The sequence below is a fragment of the Mya arenaria genome, chromosome 6 (assembly GCF_026914265.1).
Source record: "Mya arenaria isolate MELC-2E11 chromosome 6, ASM2691426v1".
In the NCBI taxonomy this organism is placed as follows: Eukaryota; Metazoa; Mollusca; class Bivalvia; order Myida; family Myidae; genus Mya; species Mya arenaria.
This window is the reverse complement of record NC_069127.1, coordinates 57,875,733-57,895,385: the sequence shown is the minus strand read 5'-3', so window position 1 is coordinate 57,895,385 and position 19,653 is coordinate 57,875,733. Positions and strand designations below refer to the sequence as shown.

At 33.8% G+C, this 19,653-nt stretch overlaps 1 protein-coding gene across 1 annotated transcript; it reads right to left on the bottom strand.

The window, feature by feature from the left end:
- Positions 1 to 1,175: 1,175 nt before the first annotated feature.
- On the bottom strand, positions 1,176 to 19,636 carry LOC128237937 (uncharacterized). Its single transcript, XM_052953513.1, has 9 exons — positions 19,519 to 19,636; positions 18,987 to 19,025; positions 18,633 to 18,830; positions 16,081 to 16,299; positions 11,768 to 11,924; positions 9,697 to 10,316; positions 7,614 to 7,716; positions 6,775 to 6,875; positions 1,176 to 2,709 (listed from the first exon to the last, which is right to left on the bottom strand). Exons 1-9 carry the CDS (start codon positions 19,634 to 19,636, stop codon positions 1,904 to 1,906), a joined length of 2,361 nt encoding a protein of 786 aa, XP_052809473.1. The 3' UTR covers positions 1,176 to 1,903.
- Positions 19,637 to 19,653: the final 17 nt, after the last annotated feature.

Genomic DNA, 19,653 nt, shown 5'->3' with positions numbered 1-19,653 from the left:
TATTATATCTAAATATAAAGCAAATATTGGTGACCAAATCATTCAAACTAAATATGAGATAGCAAACACTGGTGACCGAATAAATCTATCTAAATGTATACGATAGCAGATGTTGGTGACCAAATCATTCAATCGTAATATAAGATAGCAAACATGGTTTACCGGATCGTTCAAACTCAATATCACATAGCGAACACTGGTGACCGAATCATTCAATCTTAATATAAGATAGCAGATGTTTGTGACCAAATCATTCAAACTGAATATGAGATAGGAAATATTGGTGACCAAATAGTTCAAACTAAATAGAACATAGCAAATACAAGTCACTAAATGTTTCAAACTAAATATAATGTATCAAATAGTTGTCACTAAATTATTCAAACTGAATATGAGAAAGCAAATTGTGGTGATCGAATCGTTCGAACTATATTTAAGATAGCAGATGTTGGTGACCAAATAATTCAATCTAAATATAAGATAGCAAATATTGGTTACCGAATCGTTCAAACTTAATATTACATAGCAAATGCTGGTGACCATATTTTTTCAATCTAAATATAAAAAAAAGCAAATATTGGTGACCAAAACATTCAAACTAAATTTAAGATAGCAAACACTGGTGACCGAATAATTCTATCTAAATATAAATCATTCAAACTGAATATAAGATATGAAAAATTGGTGAACAAATAATTAAAACCAAATCAAACATAGCAAATACAAGTCAACAAATTGTTCAAATTAAATATAACATATCAAATAGTAGTCACCAAATCATTCAAACTGAATATGAGATAGCAAATTTGATGATCGAACCGTTCGTACTATATTTAAGACGGCACATGTTGGTTACCAAATCGTTCAATATAAGATAGCAAACATTGGTGACCGAATTCTCCAAACTAAATATAAGATAGCAATCAATTGGTGACCGAATCGTTCAAACCAAATATAACATAGCAAATGCTGGTGACCAAATTATTCCATATTCATATAAAAAAACTACAGAAACAAGTCCAGTAGACAAAAGAATAAACTTACACCCTTTTAATGGCACAGGATCAACGCAAATGACTAATATTACACACAAGAACCAACAACACAAAACCACATATTATATATATATATATATATAACAATGGGTGTGTATAATGGATTGTTAGGTACGACCTTGGAACGGTAACTAAAAGAATACACTATTGTACCGACGTAGGAACGAAATTAAATGTAAACAAATATGTTGTTTTAGAACGTGACATTTAATTTGTTTTGTTGGATGTATATTCTGATTTTTTTAAAGCACCCTCAAAATAAAACATTTCAACTGCTAAATAAGATGTGTACACATTAACAGGCACAGGTGGTTCATGGAAGTTATTTTTGTAAAAAATTGTTCCTTGAATTTGATTGTTTTTATCACAAAATTATATATGTAATACACTGGCAAGTTATATGTAGTATAATGCAATCAAGCTTCTGGACGCCATCTACTCCAACGATTACTCAAGGCACACGGTACGAGGCGATATCTTACACGTTTATGTCATTCGATTTATGTGCACTTGTGCCACCTGTACACCTCCTCTTTCTCCTCACTAGTTTGGTAAAATGTCAACTATGCAGGGCCAGACACATTATTGTGCTACTAAACACACTAAATGCGGAAAAGCCTCTGAGTGGTCTCAATGCTGCGTCCTGGTATGCAAGGAACATGTGCAAGTCCATGCGGTATGTTTCGAACAGTCGTATCTATATAACTATGACCGATGTGTCCTTCACTTACAACTCAGATACCAAGGGTGTTCAAAGTGGATGTTGGAACCCAATTGATTTATACTTTTTCCAACATCCTCCTTTCCTTTTTAGATATTATTTGATGGCATGTACTCTCTTACAATATTTATTTATCACATAAAACATATAACTTGTTTTGCTGTTGGCTGTAGCAGACACTCATTGGTTTCTGTACACCATCTTTCTTCCGCAGAAGCTGGGTCATCTGGCTACTTTGCAGGTCTAGGCTCATTATGTTGTTACTATATAAACCACAAATAAGGAGCTGGTTTCCCACAGCAGTGATGCCTCTTGGGCCTCTCAGTGCAGGGTCCTCGAATGTCTGGAGAATGTTCAGGTCCATGTCCAGCTTCGTGATTGTGTGCATGGCACTGTCGGATGCATATATCACTCCTTTCTGGCCTTCACTGACCACTGTCAGGTGCAATGGATAGACAAATATTGATTGTCCACTGTTATTTCTGCCTATCATCTTAATCACTTTTCCACTCATGGTCATTATACACACCTTTCCACTCATGAAAGACACAATTAACCTGTTCTCAAGGTAACCAATACCTCGACAGCCACCTGTCACCTCGATGCTTCGATTAAGGGATAGTTTCCCCAGCACCCCTAGGAACTGAATACGCCCTGCAGTTCCAGTAATTGGTAAACATACAGCCACCTGGTGCTCGGGGAGAACACACATGCCCATTGGTTGAACGGGCACACTGACGCAAGACATGAGGTTGTTGGTCCACAGGTCAATCAACTTCACGTTTTTGTTGTCATGATCAGCCAGAAGCAAACTGTTTCCAGGCAGTAGGAGTATGTTGGAAAGGCGGCAGGCAAGGCAGTCAGATGGATAGTTTACTTGGATGGTTGTATCTAGTGTAAAGTTCAGGATGAAGCCCTCATCAGCTTGTCGAACTATAAAACAAACGATACATTAATTCAAAATCGTATATTCGTCAGATTATATCTAATCAAATACATCAAACATTTTTCATTTATATCCCTTTGCCTGATTTTTTTTCCAGATTTATAGACAGTTCTCTTAATTTCATACAGACCCGGGCTACATATCTATTGTCAATTGTATTTCACCGAGTGATCACAGAAAGAAAAAAATGCTTCTTTATCGAGCGGAAATGATTATTTGTAGGGATGCAAACGAATGGCAAAAGTGATATTCGAATATTCGGTAATTCTTTCGATCGAATATTCGAATATTCGAACACCAAAATGAACCTTTAAGAATTGCAGTAAACTATTATTATTCACTAAAGTAATAGTGGGGGCCCTGTTACCCTTCCTGGTCGTATTCGGTACACGCGACGGACCCTTATTGTTCCACAAATTAGCCTCTGAATTTCCCATTTACAAAATATATCCCAAGAAAAAGCAATATATCTTTAACAAAAAAACAAACCTCTGCGTTCATTTTTGTAAAAAATGCAAAATAAGATCAGGGAATTGCGTTTGTCCCGGTTAAATGACGATATGCGCCAACGTGGGACTTGCAGCCTCGTTCTGGGATTGATGTTTACGAAATATATTTATAGAAAACGACACCATGTCTAAACGTCGCTTTTGTCTTAGGTATTGTACAACAATACAGGACATATATCCTTAAACGTTAAACCATACACTTTCAGTTAATTTTTGTACGCAAGAGCGTTACATTGAAAACATGGAAACAGTTTTAAGCACATAACTAGCACATGTCCTTCGTATCATCAAGGCGATTTGAGCAATATCGCCAAGCTTGATTAGCAGTGAAGACAAAACATTGGTATAAAGGCCGATCTCTTAAACCCTTAATTGGCATGGTCATTTAAATGTACCCAAAATAATTGGAATGTGTTTTATGTCACTTGTCTAACAGCCAGTAAATGCAAAATTACGGGGACTGTTTATAGTTCCCGGCGATATATCCGATATGACGCGTGTATAGTGTCATCAAGTTCACACCTATGGCATTAGGGGTCGTTGTAAAAACAAGACAGACGAAGATGACAGTTGTAGGCAAAAAGTGTATTAATTTATTATTTCAACAAAAACATCGAATATTCGAATACCTATTTTGACATTCGAATACCAAACGTTCGATCGAATATTCGAATATTCGTTTGCATCCCTAATTATTTGGCACTTGTTCAAATATTTAAACAAAAGTGAATGAAATAAGCAGGGATGACATGACTTGATATTTAACATATCAGATCAAGAGGGAATGCCATGCTGTCAAAACCACTTTTAATATAAAAACATGTATCCCCGCCATTCGAAAGGCAGCCGATTGAGTCATTTCGCAGTTAATGTCTGCGGGACAATTTTAGAAGATATGTGGAAATATTACCCCATTAAAAGGGCGTTGGTTTCTTCCACTTAACTCATAAAAATGCCCTGATGAAAAAGGTCTTGCCTTGCCCTTTGATGGCTGCACTTTGGCTTAATGTGCGTTATCGTCTGGAATGATGCTTTAAACCATAGACTAGTTTTGGTACCTTGTGTTTTATCGTTAAAATATCAGACATTCATACGTTTGATTATGTAGCCAATTTTCAAGCGCAACGCTTTCCTTTGACAAAGGGAAATAACCGTCTAACCAGCGACAAGTCACAAGAAAAAGATTATCGTAATAGCCGTCTTGCTACATTTTTGTTTATAAAAAAACAGTTAAATATCGATTATTTAACTTTTCATGGACATCAAAGCGGTTCCTTTACAACATTAGGAAATGTGTTATTGATAAGTATTCATTTTCCTTACAATCGCATAAAGTATACATATACCCTTGTCCATTTAAAACTATAAACATGTATGCTTATAGCTGGCCGCATCTGTTAGGCCTCATCAAGAACCATGTTACATGAGCATATGTTTATGCAGGAGTGCTCTGTGATAAATTCATTATTTCACTCAATCAGAGATTTTGAAGTCAATAGGCAAATGTCGAAGTCACAGTGACATTAAACATGAAAACATTGTCAGAACAATATAACGAGAAGGTCTTGTACCTGCAAATGTCGAAATCACAGTGACATTAAACATGAAAGCATTGTCAGAACAATAAAACGAGAAGGCATTGTACCTGCAAATGTCGAAGTCACAGTGACATTAAACATGAAAACATTGTCAGAACAATAAAAACAAGAAGGCCTTGTACTCACTGTTCTATAACTTGTTGGGACGTTGGTAATAACATGTTGATCGTAAATGTAGATCACTTTTGATTTTAACCTGATCATTCTTGTGATAACTATGTTACACAGTTTTCGACAGTTGATAATTCAAGAATTCTACATACAATCGCTTACAAGTACAAATATCTAACCTCAGATTAATTATCAAAAATGAATTGTCTCTTGTTAGTGTTTAACTATATAGATCAACGATTGCAGCAAATAAATATGTCAACTTGCCAATTTGATAGTGTTACAGTGTTTGAAGTTGCATAACTCTAATAGTTGGCCCTATTGAGAAGTATAATCTCTCTGCCAGCATTGTGTGTCGCCTTGATCTTCGAGGCAAAGTTTGTTCAAGAGGGGGTCATGCGAAATTAGAACGCTGATTTTGCTGCATTTTTTGAAAAGGTTAAGAAAGAGGAAATACCCAACTTTAGGCTATAGGACAGAGCAATTGAACAAACAGATTCAAACTACAATATCGTTTGCAACAAACGCTTAAAAAGACACGAACAATAGCAAGAACCTTATGAAATTATACATTCCAATATTTTTGTCGACTGGAAGGGAAAGAAAACTAGCAACTCTTTCCATAGAAGTTCAGTGGTGGTCAGGCAAATGTGACCCAGTGTTGCTAAAATACAGAAAACGGCTTACAAATTCTACAATCTGATACAAAGAAAACAACACTACATCTCCTTTTGAAAAAGATAGGGCAATACTATAACAGACGATGCCATTGAGAGGTCATTTCAGCTGTTATCATGACCAACTAACATGCGACACGACGACTGTTACGCTTCTCAGTGCAACTGCACTTTCTAGATATTGTAGCAGATCCGATCTGCAATTTTTCAGACTTATCCTTTTTCACAGAAACTCAAAATTATGAAAATCAAGCCGATAGCAATACCATTCCAGGTTAAGGAATTTTCCGAAACCACAATACAAAAATAGTAGCCACTTTGCCCTTGCCTGCTATTTCAGAAATTGTATTTGATGTAAGCAGATACCATTGCCAACAATCGATCACCTTGAAACTCTCAGCAATCAAGTTTGAATGTCAGTTATTAGCTGGTACATCCCTGGACTTTGCCCTGAGCTATATTACAGAGGTGTAGATCACCGTAAGTTTCAAACTCTGAACTATCATGTGGAAAGTTGAAAATATTTAAATATTAGATGCAATAATAACGGGGATTTAAACGATTTTTTCAACACCGAAACGTATTGTTAATTCCTAACAGCACTTTAAATTGATTTTAACAGTAAATTTTGACAATTGATCTCGTATGCGCTTGAAAAGACTATCATATATAAATGTTGTTGTTTTTTAATTAAAAACGGGCTAGAACAGTAAATCGCGTGTCCTTACACTACAATTAGAGTGTCGTTCTTTACGATCAAAATTATTTCAGACAATAACTGATAACATCTTGTAATATTTCGGTTGTCCAGTTAGCGTACTCGCTTCTATGATGCTTTACAGCGTCCTTTCCAAAGCCCAGATACATGTGATTTTCGTCCTTTGTCACCAAGCTGGATAATGAGTTTTCCTTTTGAAATTCCAGCTCCCCCAACAACAAGACCACAGTCGCTTAAGAGTTTACCAGTGAGAGAACTCGTTAAACATGTCAAAGTTTTTAATGAATTAAAGTTTAACTCAAGGCTTAAGTAAATAAAAGAACAGAACTGCTAGACCTTAACATGTAAGACAGATTATACAAGCCACTCCTACTTATCGAGAGGTTATATAACTCTAATGATCGTAAAATATGTTATATTATATATCTTAAAACAATACCTTTCTTCGATTCAGACGTATTGCTCGAAAATATTGCCATCGACTGTTTCGGCTCAACCAGTGGCAAGCTCCTTCCGTCTAATTTGCCAATCTTACTTGCACTAAAATCAACAAATGTTCTTTTTATTTCATTGATATTTCGTACTTCTCCGCTTGAGACTCTCTTCTTCTTTGGGAGGTAACCGCTACATGGAGTTTGCTGCAAAACGCAGGTGCAGTGGCCTCAGGTTAAAAAAATTCATGTTCATTTAAATGTCATGTGATTTTAATTTCAAATTATATCTTATGAAAGCTTCAAAATAACCAGACCGTACAATTTTTGCAGATAAGAAAGAATACATGTTCAATTATTAACAAATATACCACTGATAGCATAGTAATAGAATTTGACATTTACACAAACTACGAATTTTCATTGACAGAGGTCAGTTTTGATTCAGTTAATTTAGAAGCATATGCAAAATACGAATATTTGTTTAAAAAAATCATGTCATTTTCCAAAACATGCATTGTATCATTTCTATTGTGTATATCGTTCAAGTTGAATGAAAACATTTTTCTGCATTCAATAAAGGTGTTGACACTGTTTCTTGATGTATTTCAAGCTAAATGCTGTTCGCTTTCGGACCGGGCTGCGAAATTTCGCACATTGGATGCGTGTACAATTCGATTCAAACACATTAAATACATCTAGCGATTTATAATGTATTCTTTTTTACGTATTTTGACGGAGGACGCGGACCACATTCACTTTGAATACCGGCCTTAACACTCATATAAAGTCTGCCTATCGCAAAATATATATCAAATACTGACGAAGGACAGGAAAATGGACTTACTCCACATCCTGCTCAAAATTCGTCATCTTCAACTGGAGGACAGTGTCATCGTGTTGTGTTTCATCAACGGGAATAAACCTAGATTCAATCTCTTTAGCTTTTCCTGAAAATATATAATAATTAGAAAGTTGATGTAATTCGATTTATACCACATCTGGAGGATAATTTCAAAGCAAATACACCACTTTGTATGACTCTGAAAACAAAAGGGCCGAAATGGCATTATATCGGTTACCTGAGTAACAATGCTTGAAAACAAGAATGTGGCTAGTCATTACATTGTAAAAAACATTCGAAGTAAATATTACCATTGATATCAAGTTTTCAAAAATGCAAACAAAGTCCAAATTCCAATGCAAGAAGTCACTGGTAAATAAAAAATAATGTTTCTTAAGAAAAGTCATACTTTCTAAGGTACGTCCTATGGAGTTTTTTTCAAACAAGTGACATTTCTAGGGTCTCTGGGGGTAAACAATTTTTGACTTCACGGTCAAAGTTTGATGAAAAAATTGGTAAAGGACCAACCGACAATGTTTTAAATAATATCTTAGACATTCTGCTTAATATATAAATGTGTTTTTCTCTATGGCCCTTCTGAACCGGAACCATTTAAACCGTCGGGAAAGGGACAAACGCCAGGATGTTTCTTGTAAACATTAATCCGAATCGGCCAAGTTATTTCTGAAGGCAAATGTTGGGAACGGACACATGCTAATCGTAATAGTTCAAATTGAACACCCCGTGCTTTCTTTCCTTTTGCATTTGGAATGGAATTATATTTAAATTGTTGAAGATTTCTGCGTTTGGGGTTTAGATGTTTTTTGCTTCACATGTCAATCGTTACGACTAAATCTAGTTTGGAGAACGTACGTACGTTAAACAAGCGCTAATTTTGTAACATAAAAGAAATTAGAGAAATAGATCAAAATACTGCAATGAACATTTGTGAACAGAGACGATTATTATAGTTTCAGCATTTTAGGATAATTTTTGAAACTACTTGTTTTCAATAGCCGTAGCTTCACGATAAGAAAATAAAATATCCCAAAAAGCCTAGGTCGAGTTAGAATATTACCTTAAATGTTAAAATTCACAGTGCAATCTAAACTGTGGCTATTTTGAGGTCTTTTAGCGATCTTAATATTTTTAGGTCAAACTGGCAAATTCCAAGAAGCGCGCTAGAAATTAAACCTGGGGAACTAATACTAATGCCAGCAAATACTCTTGCCTCAAATTTATCAATTTGAAACTCTCGGTGTACAATTTCACTTATCAGCTTGTACATTCCCTGGACTTAGTACTAATCTATAGATCACCGTAAGTTTCAAACTCTGAACTAGTTATCGGCTGAGATGGACAGCTTGCAAAATTAGATATAACCTCTCCTCATACCTAACCATTTCAATCATTAGGATCAACCGAATTATAAATAACTGGGAATTTAACGATTCTTACAACGACGAATATTACTGTCAATTATTAACAACACTTGACGTTTATAATGATTATAAATGGGACAATTGATCTCGTGTGCGCTTGAAATGACAAACTATTATGTTAAGATATTTTTTGTTAATTCATCACGGGCTAAAATGGTAAATCGCGTGTCCTTACAATAAATTATTGGTGCCGTTCTCTTCACCCAATGTTATTTCAGACAGTAACTAATAACATCTTGTATTATTTTGGTTGTCCAGTAAGCGCACTCGCTCCTATCAAGCTTTTCAACATCTTATTCCAAGCGTAGGTGCATGTGAGTTTGGTGCTTTGTCACCAAGCTGGATAATGGAGTTTGCTTCTGGAATTCCTGCTCCCGCAACAACACAAGACCACACTCGCTTAGCAGTTTGTCAATGAGATAATTCGTTTAATATGTCATTGTAGTGACTTGTTTCGCAGTTTTTGATAAATTAAACTTTTTTTAATCTAACTCAATGCTTAAGTAAATAACAGACCAGAACTGCTGGACCTTAACATATAAGTGATGTAATACAAGCTCTTCTTACTCATTGATATGGAATATGTAACTGTAATTATCTCAATATATGGCATATTACATATCTGAGCTATCATTTAATATTACCTTTCTTCGATTCAGACCTATTTCTCGAAAATAGTGTCATCATCGGTTTAGGCTCAACCGTTGTCAAACTCCTTTCGCCCGATTTTCCAATGGTACTTTTCTTCTTCAGCTTTCTAGTTCGTTTCGACTTCAAATGCTTTTGCCTGGATTCATTAATCTTAACTTCCTCCTTTATCAAAGTCTTAACCTTTTGTCCAGATTCGTCAATAGTAAATTCTTCGTTATGCACGGTTTTTCCTATAATCAAAGTTTCACCTTTTTTTGTAGTCTTAACCTTTTTTCCGGCCTCATCAATAGTAAATTCTTCAATGGGTTTTCCTAATTTTTCCGGTATAAAAGCCTGACCTTTTTTTTCGAATTTGTCAACAGTTACTTCTTCAGTAGGCTTTTCTAATTTTTCAGCTAACAAAATCTTAACTTTTTTTCCGGATTCGTCAATAGTAAATTCCTCAAATAACTTTTCCGATGGTTTCAATGTCAAAGTCGTAGTTATCTTTCGCCCAGATTCATCCAAATAGAGTTTCTCCAAGGGTGTTTTATATTCATCTACACATAATCGCTCTGTTTTCTCAACTAAAGTCTCTTCAGGTTTATCAGATTCCTTTTTCCACGTTCGAATACTGAAAGCAAACACATGACCAATGATATAATACATGGTGTATTGGAATCCAGAAAAAGGTAAATTTGTCAATATGAATAATCATGTTTTAAGTATACTGATGATGTGTAAAATGTTGAAGAAGAATCTTCCAAATTTGGTGTAAGCAATTAAAACACCCAGTATTATTTACTGAACTCATTGTTAAGAATTCGATTGAGAATATTGTTGATTTCAGTGGAACACCGAGTGACCATATGAAATATCCTTTTTCTGTTACCGCAGGTGTATTTTAAACGACCTTGCATTGAAATCAAATATTTTTCTTTTTATTTCATTCACATTTCGTGCTTTCTTAATTTATTTCACCGCTTGAGTGACTCTTGTACGTGGGAAGTGACGAAAGTGCAGAAGGCTAAAGTGCATACAATAAGCACATGTTCATTGCAAATTCATTTCAAATGATATTCTATAAAATCTTAAAACTTAACCGATCATAACTTTTTAGGCAAGAGAAACAAATATATATTCAATTTTAAACAAATATATGACATAGTAAAACAATCTACATTGTACACAAAATTTCAAGTTCCATTGACCGTATTCAGTTCGGATTCAGTTAATTTAATATCATATGTAAAATATTACCTTGATACAATCTTGCAAAAATATGTGGGAAATGAGAAAAAGAAATGTGTTTGAGGTCTGTGTAGGAAAGTTACCAAATGTATATATTTGGTAACTTTTCTAAACAGACCTCAAACAGTGTAGTATTACATAGAACGAGGTATGAACACTCTGCTTATTGGTACACCTGCGAATATTTGTTAAAACACATTCATGTGGTTTTCCAAAATATGCATTAATATATTTTACTATTATGGTGCTTATTTTGAGACAATACATCTAGGTGCCGCGTCTATATGGATATATTTTTACTTCTAGGTGTACATGGATTTTATGTCATATTATGACTAAATGAAAAGCAAACACCTACAAACGCAGTGACGCATACAGCCGTTTTTTGTACGTCTGTGTAAGTCAGCCGCACGCGTATCACACATTCATAAAAAATAAACAGTATTCTATGAGTCCTCGCAAATAATCAGGAACAATTGTGCTCTTTGTATCACCTAGTAATTAACAAGTCCAAAAGGAAGCATTTTATTTAACTGAAAGTTTGATCCATGAAATTGTATCATTTTCATTCATTTTATACTTCAAACTGAAAAAAAAAACATTCTGCATTAAAGATGTTCGTTACATAAAGTCTTTAAAATTATTTCATTATGTTTTTCATGCCAATGTTCGCTTTTGGTCTGGGCTGCGAAAGATTGCACACTGCGTGCGGTTAATTATTTGACGGATGACGCGGACTACATTTACATTGAATACCGGCCTTTAGACACATATCAATTCTGCCCCATCACAATAAATCTAAAAAAAATGGCTTGCACAACAAAATGGACTTACTCGGCATTGTCTTTATCATGCTGAAATTTCGTCAACTTCAATGGAAGACTTTTGTGAACACTGTCATCTTGTTGTTTTTCATCTAATGGAATCAGCCTTTGGTTCAACAATTCCAATACGCACATCGTAAAGCTAGAGTCAATCTCTTTAGGTTTACCTGAAAATATATAATACTAAGTTATGCTGATATTATTCGCATCGTGAGGATACAATGGTTCCGCCTAACAACCTTAATAAACCACTTTTTGTGACTCTGGAAACAAAAGGGCCAACATGGCCCTACAACACTCATATAAGTATCAATGCCCATAAACAAAAATGTAGATAATAAGGTCACCGTTGATGGCATGCGAGGTAAATACTGGAATTTATATCAAACTACATACATGGTCCAAATTGCATTACAAGAAGTCACCGGTTTTGGAGTAAAATATATATTTGTTAACGCCTTGGACACAATATAACGACATTTTTATTATATGTATCAAAATATGTATGTTTTCACTTTTAACAGTGATATGATATGTTTGTAAGAAAAACAATCTGTTCTGCTGTCTTGGTAAAAAATGTACAGCTGAAATGTCCACAAAATGCCAAAATGTGTCTTTACGTTTTTTCATTTAAATCTTCGCAATTTTAGAAATACGTTTAAATGACACAAAAATCAGCTATACTTATATGTATGTAAAATTAAATGAGTTTAATTGCAGATTATGTTATCCATATTGCTTGACAATTAACAAAATTATTCTAAAGTGACTGAACCTACTGTAACGTTTCCCTTTTAACTTTTTCATTGAAGCCTTATTTAGATACCTTAAGTTACAATTATCCGGTATCATTAGTGCGATTGAGTCTTTATATCTCGATATGTGAAATCAGACAAAAAGGATAGTTTTCATGAACAGGTCAAAGTTGGTCTTTGAAAACAGTTTTCCCAAAACGTCAATTTTTCTGTCAGATCCTTAGACATTGATTTTCTCTTGTATGCCATTGTAAACAGAACCAGGTAATATGTCTTAGTGAGGTCGTTTATTCGTTTAAAGAATATAGCATATTATCCCCTTGGTTACAACCTGTGAACGTTATCCACATGGATGCCTAAGCCATCGCCGTAGAAAAAATAATCATATTCATATGGGATTTTTTATAATCTTGATTAATACATTCAATGTTTGCTTTTTCCTGTTGGTTCTTTGCTTTCTCTTCATATAACTATTTGTTTGTGAATAAAACGGGAACCAATCAATTGAAAGTTTTGCCGGTTTGGTTATTAGTTTAATTTATCACCATCTTGATTTTTGGGATTTAAAATGGAAACCAATCTTTTTACATTTCCGGAATCAATTTGGCTGTTTTAAAAGGTGGCATTTTAGAAATAGTTTGTCATATGATAAAAGATGTTGATAAGTTAGCCAATAAACATGATCAGGTATTCTTATTTTGCACCTCGATCAGTATGAATTTCTGCCAGCGAATTTTATACTATTTTGTGCGTTTTTTTATGCAATAAACTATTAATTCATATCATTTTTAGGCATACAATAAATAGAAAAATTGTTTGTTTCATTGTACGATTGCAATATTATTCACCTCGTACAAGTAAATATAGCTAAATATTGCTCACTCGTTGAAATATATAACGATCTTACACTGAAATAAACATGCTTTCTCTATTTACATCTACCTTCCAATCCAATCCACTGAAATCTGTTTAATAATGTTCTTTGTGTATCATTCGTAGGGATGTTGATACATATATGAAAAGGCTACAGTATGCAGTATTCTAAATTAGACATGGATATTAAATGATAAGACACTTTTCTACTAATAAATAATGTTAGGCAATGCTATTATTATACGAAATAAATTCATTTACTTTTAAATGTTGCAGCAAAGGCATTTTCCCATGACAAATGACCGAACAATGCATAAAAATATTATTAAAAGACTCAGAAAATTATCGTGCATCTATTTTGTCCCATCAGTAGATACCTTATTTGTTTGACATGATTTAATAAACAACTTACACATTCCTTCTTTTCAGCTTTCTCTCGGCTTTAAAAAAGTGCAAATATAAAATTAAGCCATCTATCCATAAAACTATTCTGAAAAACATATATATGTATCAATATATGTATCAATAGGGAGTCGAAACCATTTGTGTTCAGTAGTTCATTACGTTTGGAACTTTTAAGAATTTAAAATAGATAAAATTGCAGATATTACCCTGTAAGAATTTTTTGAGAAGATAGTATGCAACTTATAAAATATCAGGAGGCTCAAATGATTTAAATACCTGATTTTACAGTATTAAATGATTACATTATCAAGTGAACTTAATAACCGAATGGTGCAATTACTTACATTTTTCTCCCAAAAATTGAATACTTCTTGTCATATGATTGTCGCCAACGCATAAGAAAAGTCATAGTTATCAGTTAGTCGCTATTAAAGTCATTTGATAGTCAATGCTCACTGGTTCTTTCAAAGTAAAATGTTTGGTAACACCTGAGACCAAGTCACCTTTGTATTTAAAAAATCAATGTTTATTTAGTTTTGAAATTCAATATTTAGCAAGCAAAATTTATGTATTCGTTGAAACATATCAAGCTGTTATAAGAAGTTGAGCAATTTTACGAAAGAAGATTTAGTAAGAAAGAATCAAAAAGAATTTACGTTTTCCCGGTAATGTCTTAATACAAAAAGAATATGTTAATTGGTCAAACTTATCGGAACTACCCAATCAACAATGTTTTGAGGCGTTTAGGTGATTGCAGTTTTAAAAAAAATATTTGCATTTTTTGTAACCAGGAAACGAATTTCATCCACTATTTTTCATTACTTGTTTGAATAACTTTCTCATATAAAAAAATCTATCATCAAGAACTCTCAAGACATTGTTGATTAGGGAGTTTGAGACATTTTGACAAAAAAAACTAAGCAATAATGTCGACAGAGTTTTCCGAAAGAATGTAAATTCATTTCCATCCAAAATCTGATAAAATCTCCTTTTCTGAAAAAAACCCTCCTTACTACACCAAACATTTCACCAGGAATGTATGTTTAACTCCCCCAAAACGATCGCTCCACAAAACTAAATAAAACATGAACTTTGAAACGTTTTAATTTTTGACTTTCCCCACCCACGTTTTCATAGTTGAAGGCCCAGAAGTCTTCTGTGATAGGGTTTACATATTTTTTGAGTTTGAAATGTACCATCGTAGAGATTAAATGTAGTATGGAGAACGAACACACTTTCAACAAGCGTTAATTGGAAAATATGAGAACCGAACCGGCCCTTAATTTCTTACCTAAGTAAACGTAATTTACAATTTATTGGAGCAAGAAACAACACACCTCTGCTATGAATCTTTAATCGGCATTAAAATGGGTAGAGAAAAACTATTTGTTTCAACTAATGAGGGATTTTATCTTATAGAATTTCAACTGAATATACCTTATATTTGACAAAATAGGTTGGCATATAAAGTTAATTTTACATCGTTTATATATTTTGAGGAAAAAGAAAGTTTGTATGACAAAAAGACTTATTCTCATATAAAAATGTACTTCAGACTAAAAGTTGTCCGAAGGGCTCGAGGCGAAAAACCCTTTACTACCTGATTTTTGCACTAGTGCGCACCCTAACCCTAATTTTAAGCCATACTCTGTTTGGTACAGTAGTTGTCCACCATATTCTGGAACAACCCTTATACTTTCAATTCTTGTTGTTGGTTTCATTGTGGAGGTTTCGTATTTTCATATATTGAAAACAGGCCTCAACCCTGGTGACCATGTGTTAGATGGTTTAGGTGAACTTTGTTTCTATTTTGATACTGATCATTTCTGCATAGTTAAAATAAATGTGAATTTTGCTTCAGATAAAATTGATGTTCAAGCGTTCAATTTCTTCAGATACAAAGAGGGAAAGCAGACTTTATATTATAACTATCGGTTTTAAAGATGACATTTCAAGCAAAAATCATTTCCATTGGCATAGTAACCAGCAGCTATTTGCATAAACCTTAAGATAAGTTTTCAATAACCAAAATAATTATTTGATAATTATTGGCCAATCAATCAACATTGTGGCTAACTTCGACCAAACCAAAGATTTAACCAGTTTTATGCAATTAAATGCACAATTATGCATGTAATAACGTTGTATTAGCAATTACGATGACTGAAGGATTATTCATGAAAGTATAATCGAAATTGATCACATGTCGTTTAAAGCAAGCAATAACAGATTTGCGACGAATGCAGATAAATTACACTTGCTCACCTAAGCTACACAACACTACACATACCTGATTGATACAAAGCAGCAAACACGTCCGGTAGGACGACTGTAATTTCCAAGTTTTTAAATTCCTTTTTGGCTCTTAAAAGTGTTTTGATTGGCTCGAAAGCAGAGTCAAGAGTCCCTGATATGTAGTATTTGATGAACTTCCACATCCAAATGGCATTTTCAAAGTTGAGCTGTATCTTCAGGCACTCTCTTTTGGCTCCCACAATTCGCCTTCCCTCTACAAAATCAAATAAATAAGTAGATTTAAGCTAAAGTTTATGTACTTTCGAAATTATTACGTTTCATTCTTTTATCGTTTTCTCGTTATATGTATTGGTAAGTTTTAACCCGCGAGAAATCTGTGAGTCAGTATTAACTTTATTTGTTGTTGTTAAGATAATGTCGACATTTAAGATTATTGATGTCTTCTAAAAAGCTATCATAATGGACGGGTGATGTTCATGGCCTCGTCGTCTTTGTTATCATCTGCCATGTCAAATGTTCTAGGTCGCATCAATTTTTGGCATTTCTTTTTCAATTAGTGTTTATGTAAATATGATATTTCTTCTCAGAACAATCGTTTAAACCGTCAGTGAACTCTTGATTCGCTAATCGTTTTAATTCGATTGCACACCCATTTATTTTCTTTGCCTTTTTTAGTATAATTATTTGAACAGAGTCTTACTCTTTAAACCGTTGTCTTCTGAGCTCCCAGAATCTGTATGAATTATTTCGACCAAATTCGAGTTATGGCCCTCGAATAGGAAAACATAGTTCATATTTACCATTCACTTACTCTTGCATGTTTCCTCCGATCTGTACTAGACATGATTACAAATTTATAGATTAAACCTCTCGATCAAGTTTGATAACCCACCAGATAACACTTTTTGGCCATGGAATTTTAGAACATGACCAAATTCATCTTACCAGCTCAACTTAAGAATGTCTGACCTATGTTTTATCAACCTTGTTGCCAATGACTATAGGCCTATAAGGTTTCCAGCGTTAACGATTTGTCAATGTTTTGGCTAAAACTCAATTCACTTAGACGAAAGAAGTTCTATTCCAATATTTTCAGGGAAAATAAACACTAATCATGGGAAAAACATATTGACCATGTCAGATTGCAGTTTTAACTTTGGAGTTATTGGCTTTGAAATAGCAAAAGTTTCAAAAGTTAGTATTGTTTGCTGTTAACCTTTTCGCATTCAATATTTGCCAAAGTTTAAGACTCTTGTTGCGGTCATGCCATCCGAACCAAGTTTAAAAAACAGTCAAGTTGCATTTTTCATTCCAACGTTATTGCATTTCAATCAAAAAGAATGAAGTTCACTCTTTGAATTTTCTTATAATTATATTAACTCTCTCCATAACCTATCCGGCAGGCGTAATAATATGAATTCACAGGTATTTTCATTTAATTTAAGAAAACAAACATCAATAGAACAACACAGTAACTAGCCGCTAAACTAGTGAGTTTAGTTTAAGTTTATCGTGACCTCCTTCATTTGGAAGTAAAACGCTTGACGTAACAGTCGGCGTAAAATCTAATTGAACCGCATTCAAATACTGGTGTCTCCCCTTCCCTTAGTGGGAGCATGGTTGGGATGTTAGGTATATGGAAAAAGCACACGATGGGATAAAAATGCAACAAATGCAATATTTAATTTAAAGAAATTAAAGTCTTTGGGAAGAAAACTTTGCAAAAATTCTTTCAAGATTTATTATTTTGTGCAGTGCGCAATTTCACGTTGTCATCTATATAAGTCACAAGTTTCTTTATACTCCTTTCAGTAGTTTAGGGCTTAAAAAAGAGATAATTTGGCAACAATTAGTCAAAGAGAAACATGTTAGTTTGCTGTTCACACTATGAAAATGCAATGTATCCAAGTTCCTTCGAATTTCTCGAAGTTTTCAAGTAATGGCTTTCGCTCAAATGTGTCGGCGGAAACCTGGAGAAAAAGCTGCTCCAATTGAACAACTGGTTGTAATTTTTTTATCATTTTAAATATCCCATTCGAAAGAAATTCTTACATAATTTGACTAGAAACGGACTCAAATGTTCAACTACTTGATAATGCGAGGGGCCGTTAGTTAAATATGACTTACGTTAGAGTAATGAAACTTCAATGTAAGACTTTATTTGTATGGTTATGTCTGACTAACGATAACGAGATTGTATACTTCTTTTTTGCCAGGGTTGTATTAGAAAATAATGAATGATATATTATCGTTGTACCATTATACTGCAATGACTTGAAACAGGAAGTGTTACTCTAAAAGCCAGAGATGTACCATTCTTACATAATAACATCGACATCTGATTGGTTAATAGTAACAACACGATGTTTTCGTTTAAAATAACACTACAATCTTGTCGTTGTTGTTGACGTCTGTTCACTGGATACTTACATGTTGACGCAATAACAATGTTGTCCAAAAACTTGTCTCATTACTTTTGATAAAGAATAAAAAAGAACTTAATATTTCATTAAACGGCGCTTCTTTTTTTTCTGTTTTTATAAGTGATCCTTATCAAAACATGAATTGTATTTTCAAAATACGTACCATAAGGATTGTCAAAAATCCTCCAGGTCTCACAGATGGTATGGATAAGAAGAGCTTTCATGTCCGGGTGTATTTCTCCAACAATTTCAGGTGCATTTTTTTCTACAAGCTGTGTAAAAACGTCCGCAAAAGATGAATAGAGGAGATTTCTTTGGTCAATTTTCAGTCTTTCGAAAAACATTGAAAGCGTCATCTCGCCTAAAATAAATGAATTAATTATTAATATTGTTGAATATTTCATATATTTAAAATCAATCTCAAAATAGGTATTGAAAGTATTTCATAAAGTACATTATAACAAGTAATAACAGGTTATATATTAAGTTTACTTTTACATATCAGTAATCTGTGTACCGTGATTGTTCTGAAACTGATCTGTGAGCTGTTGAACAGCTGAAAATTAAAGGCAAAAATCTAATTGATAGTAAAGTATATATTGTTCTATTTCGATCTTAAGATTTATATTTTTGCTCCCCTTAATTGAATATGTAATATGGACAACAATTTCATAACATTTACATCAAGGGTCGAGCATAAAACGGTTCTATGTGACATTAAATAAAGAAGAATAAATACCTTCATCGCCTTCACCACTCGGTATGAAAATTGAATATTTTCCAGACATGAATTGGAATCAGGGTAGGATTAAGGATTCGACTTTAGAGGGGCGCACGTAGAACTTAGAACCGTGCAAGAGATGAAATAATTGGTTCTTAATGATATGTGTGAGTTTTGGCGATCTTCCCTAAAAACGATTTGTCTAATTTTAGTCTGAACTGCTGCATTCTGAACACTTTAAGCGGGTGCACCCCTACCTAGATCCGATAGTTAAGTTATGTATTGTTATCATACATTCATTATTTCCTTACTACAAAAAGTTGATTACCTTTCTCTACGCCGTCCAACCTTTGACTGATGTCTCTATCATTGTCATAAGACTCTTTAAGGTGCTTATGATCGACCAAAATGTAACTTCTCATTTTTCCATGTTCAATGTCATCCATGTCCTCCTTAATTTCAG

Coding starts and splice junctions, on each gene's coding strand:
- LOC128237937 (XM_052953513.1), bottom strand. CDS start 19,636: ATGGATGACATTGAACATGGAAAAATGAGAAGTTACATTTTGGTCGAT. Junction 18,831..18,986: donor TCAGTTTCAGAACAATCACG/GTACACAGATTA, acceptor CATTTATTTTAG/GCGAGATGACGCTTTCAATG. Junction 6,876..7,613: donor AATTTTGAGCAGGATGTGGA/GTAAGTCCATTT, acceptor TGTTGATTTTAG/TGCAAGTAAGATTGGCAAAT.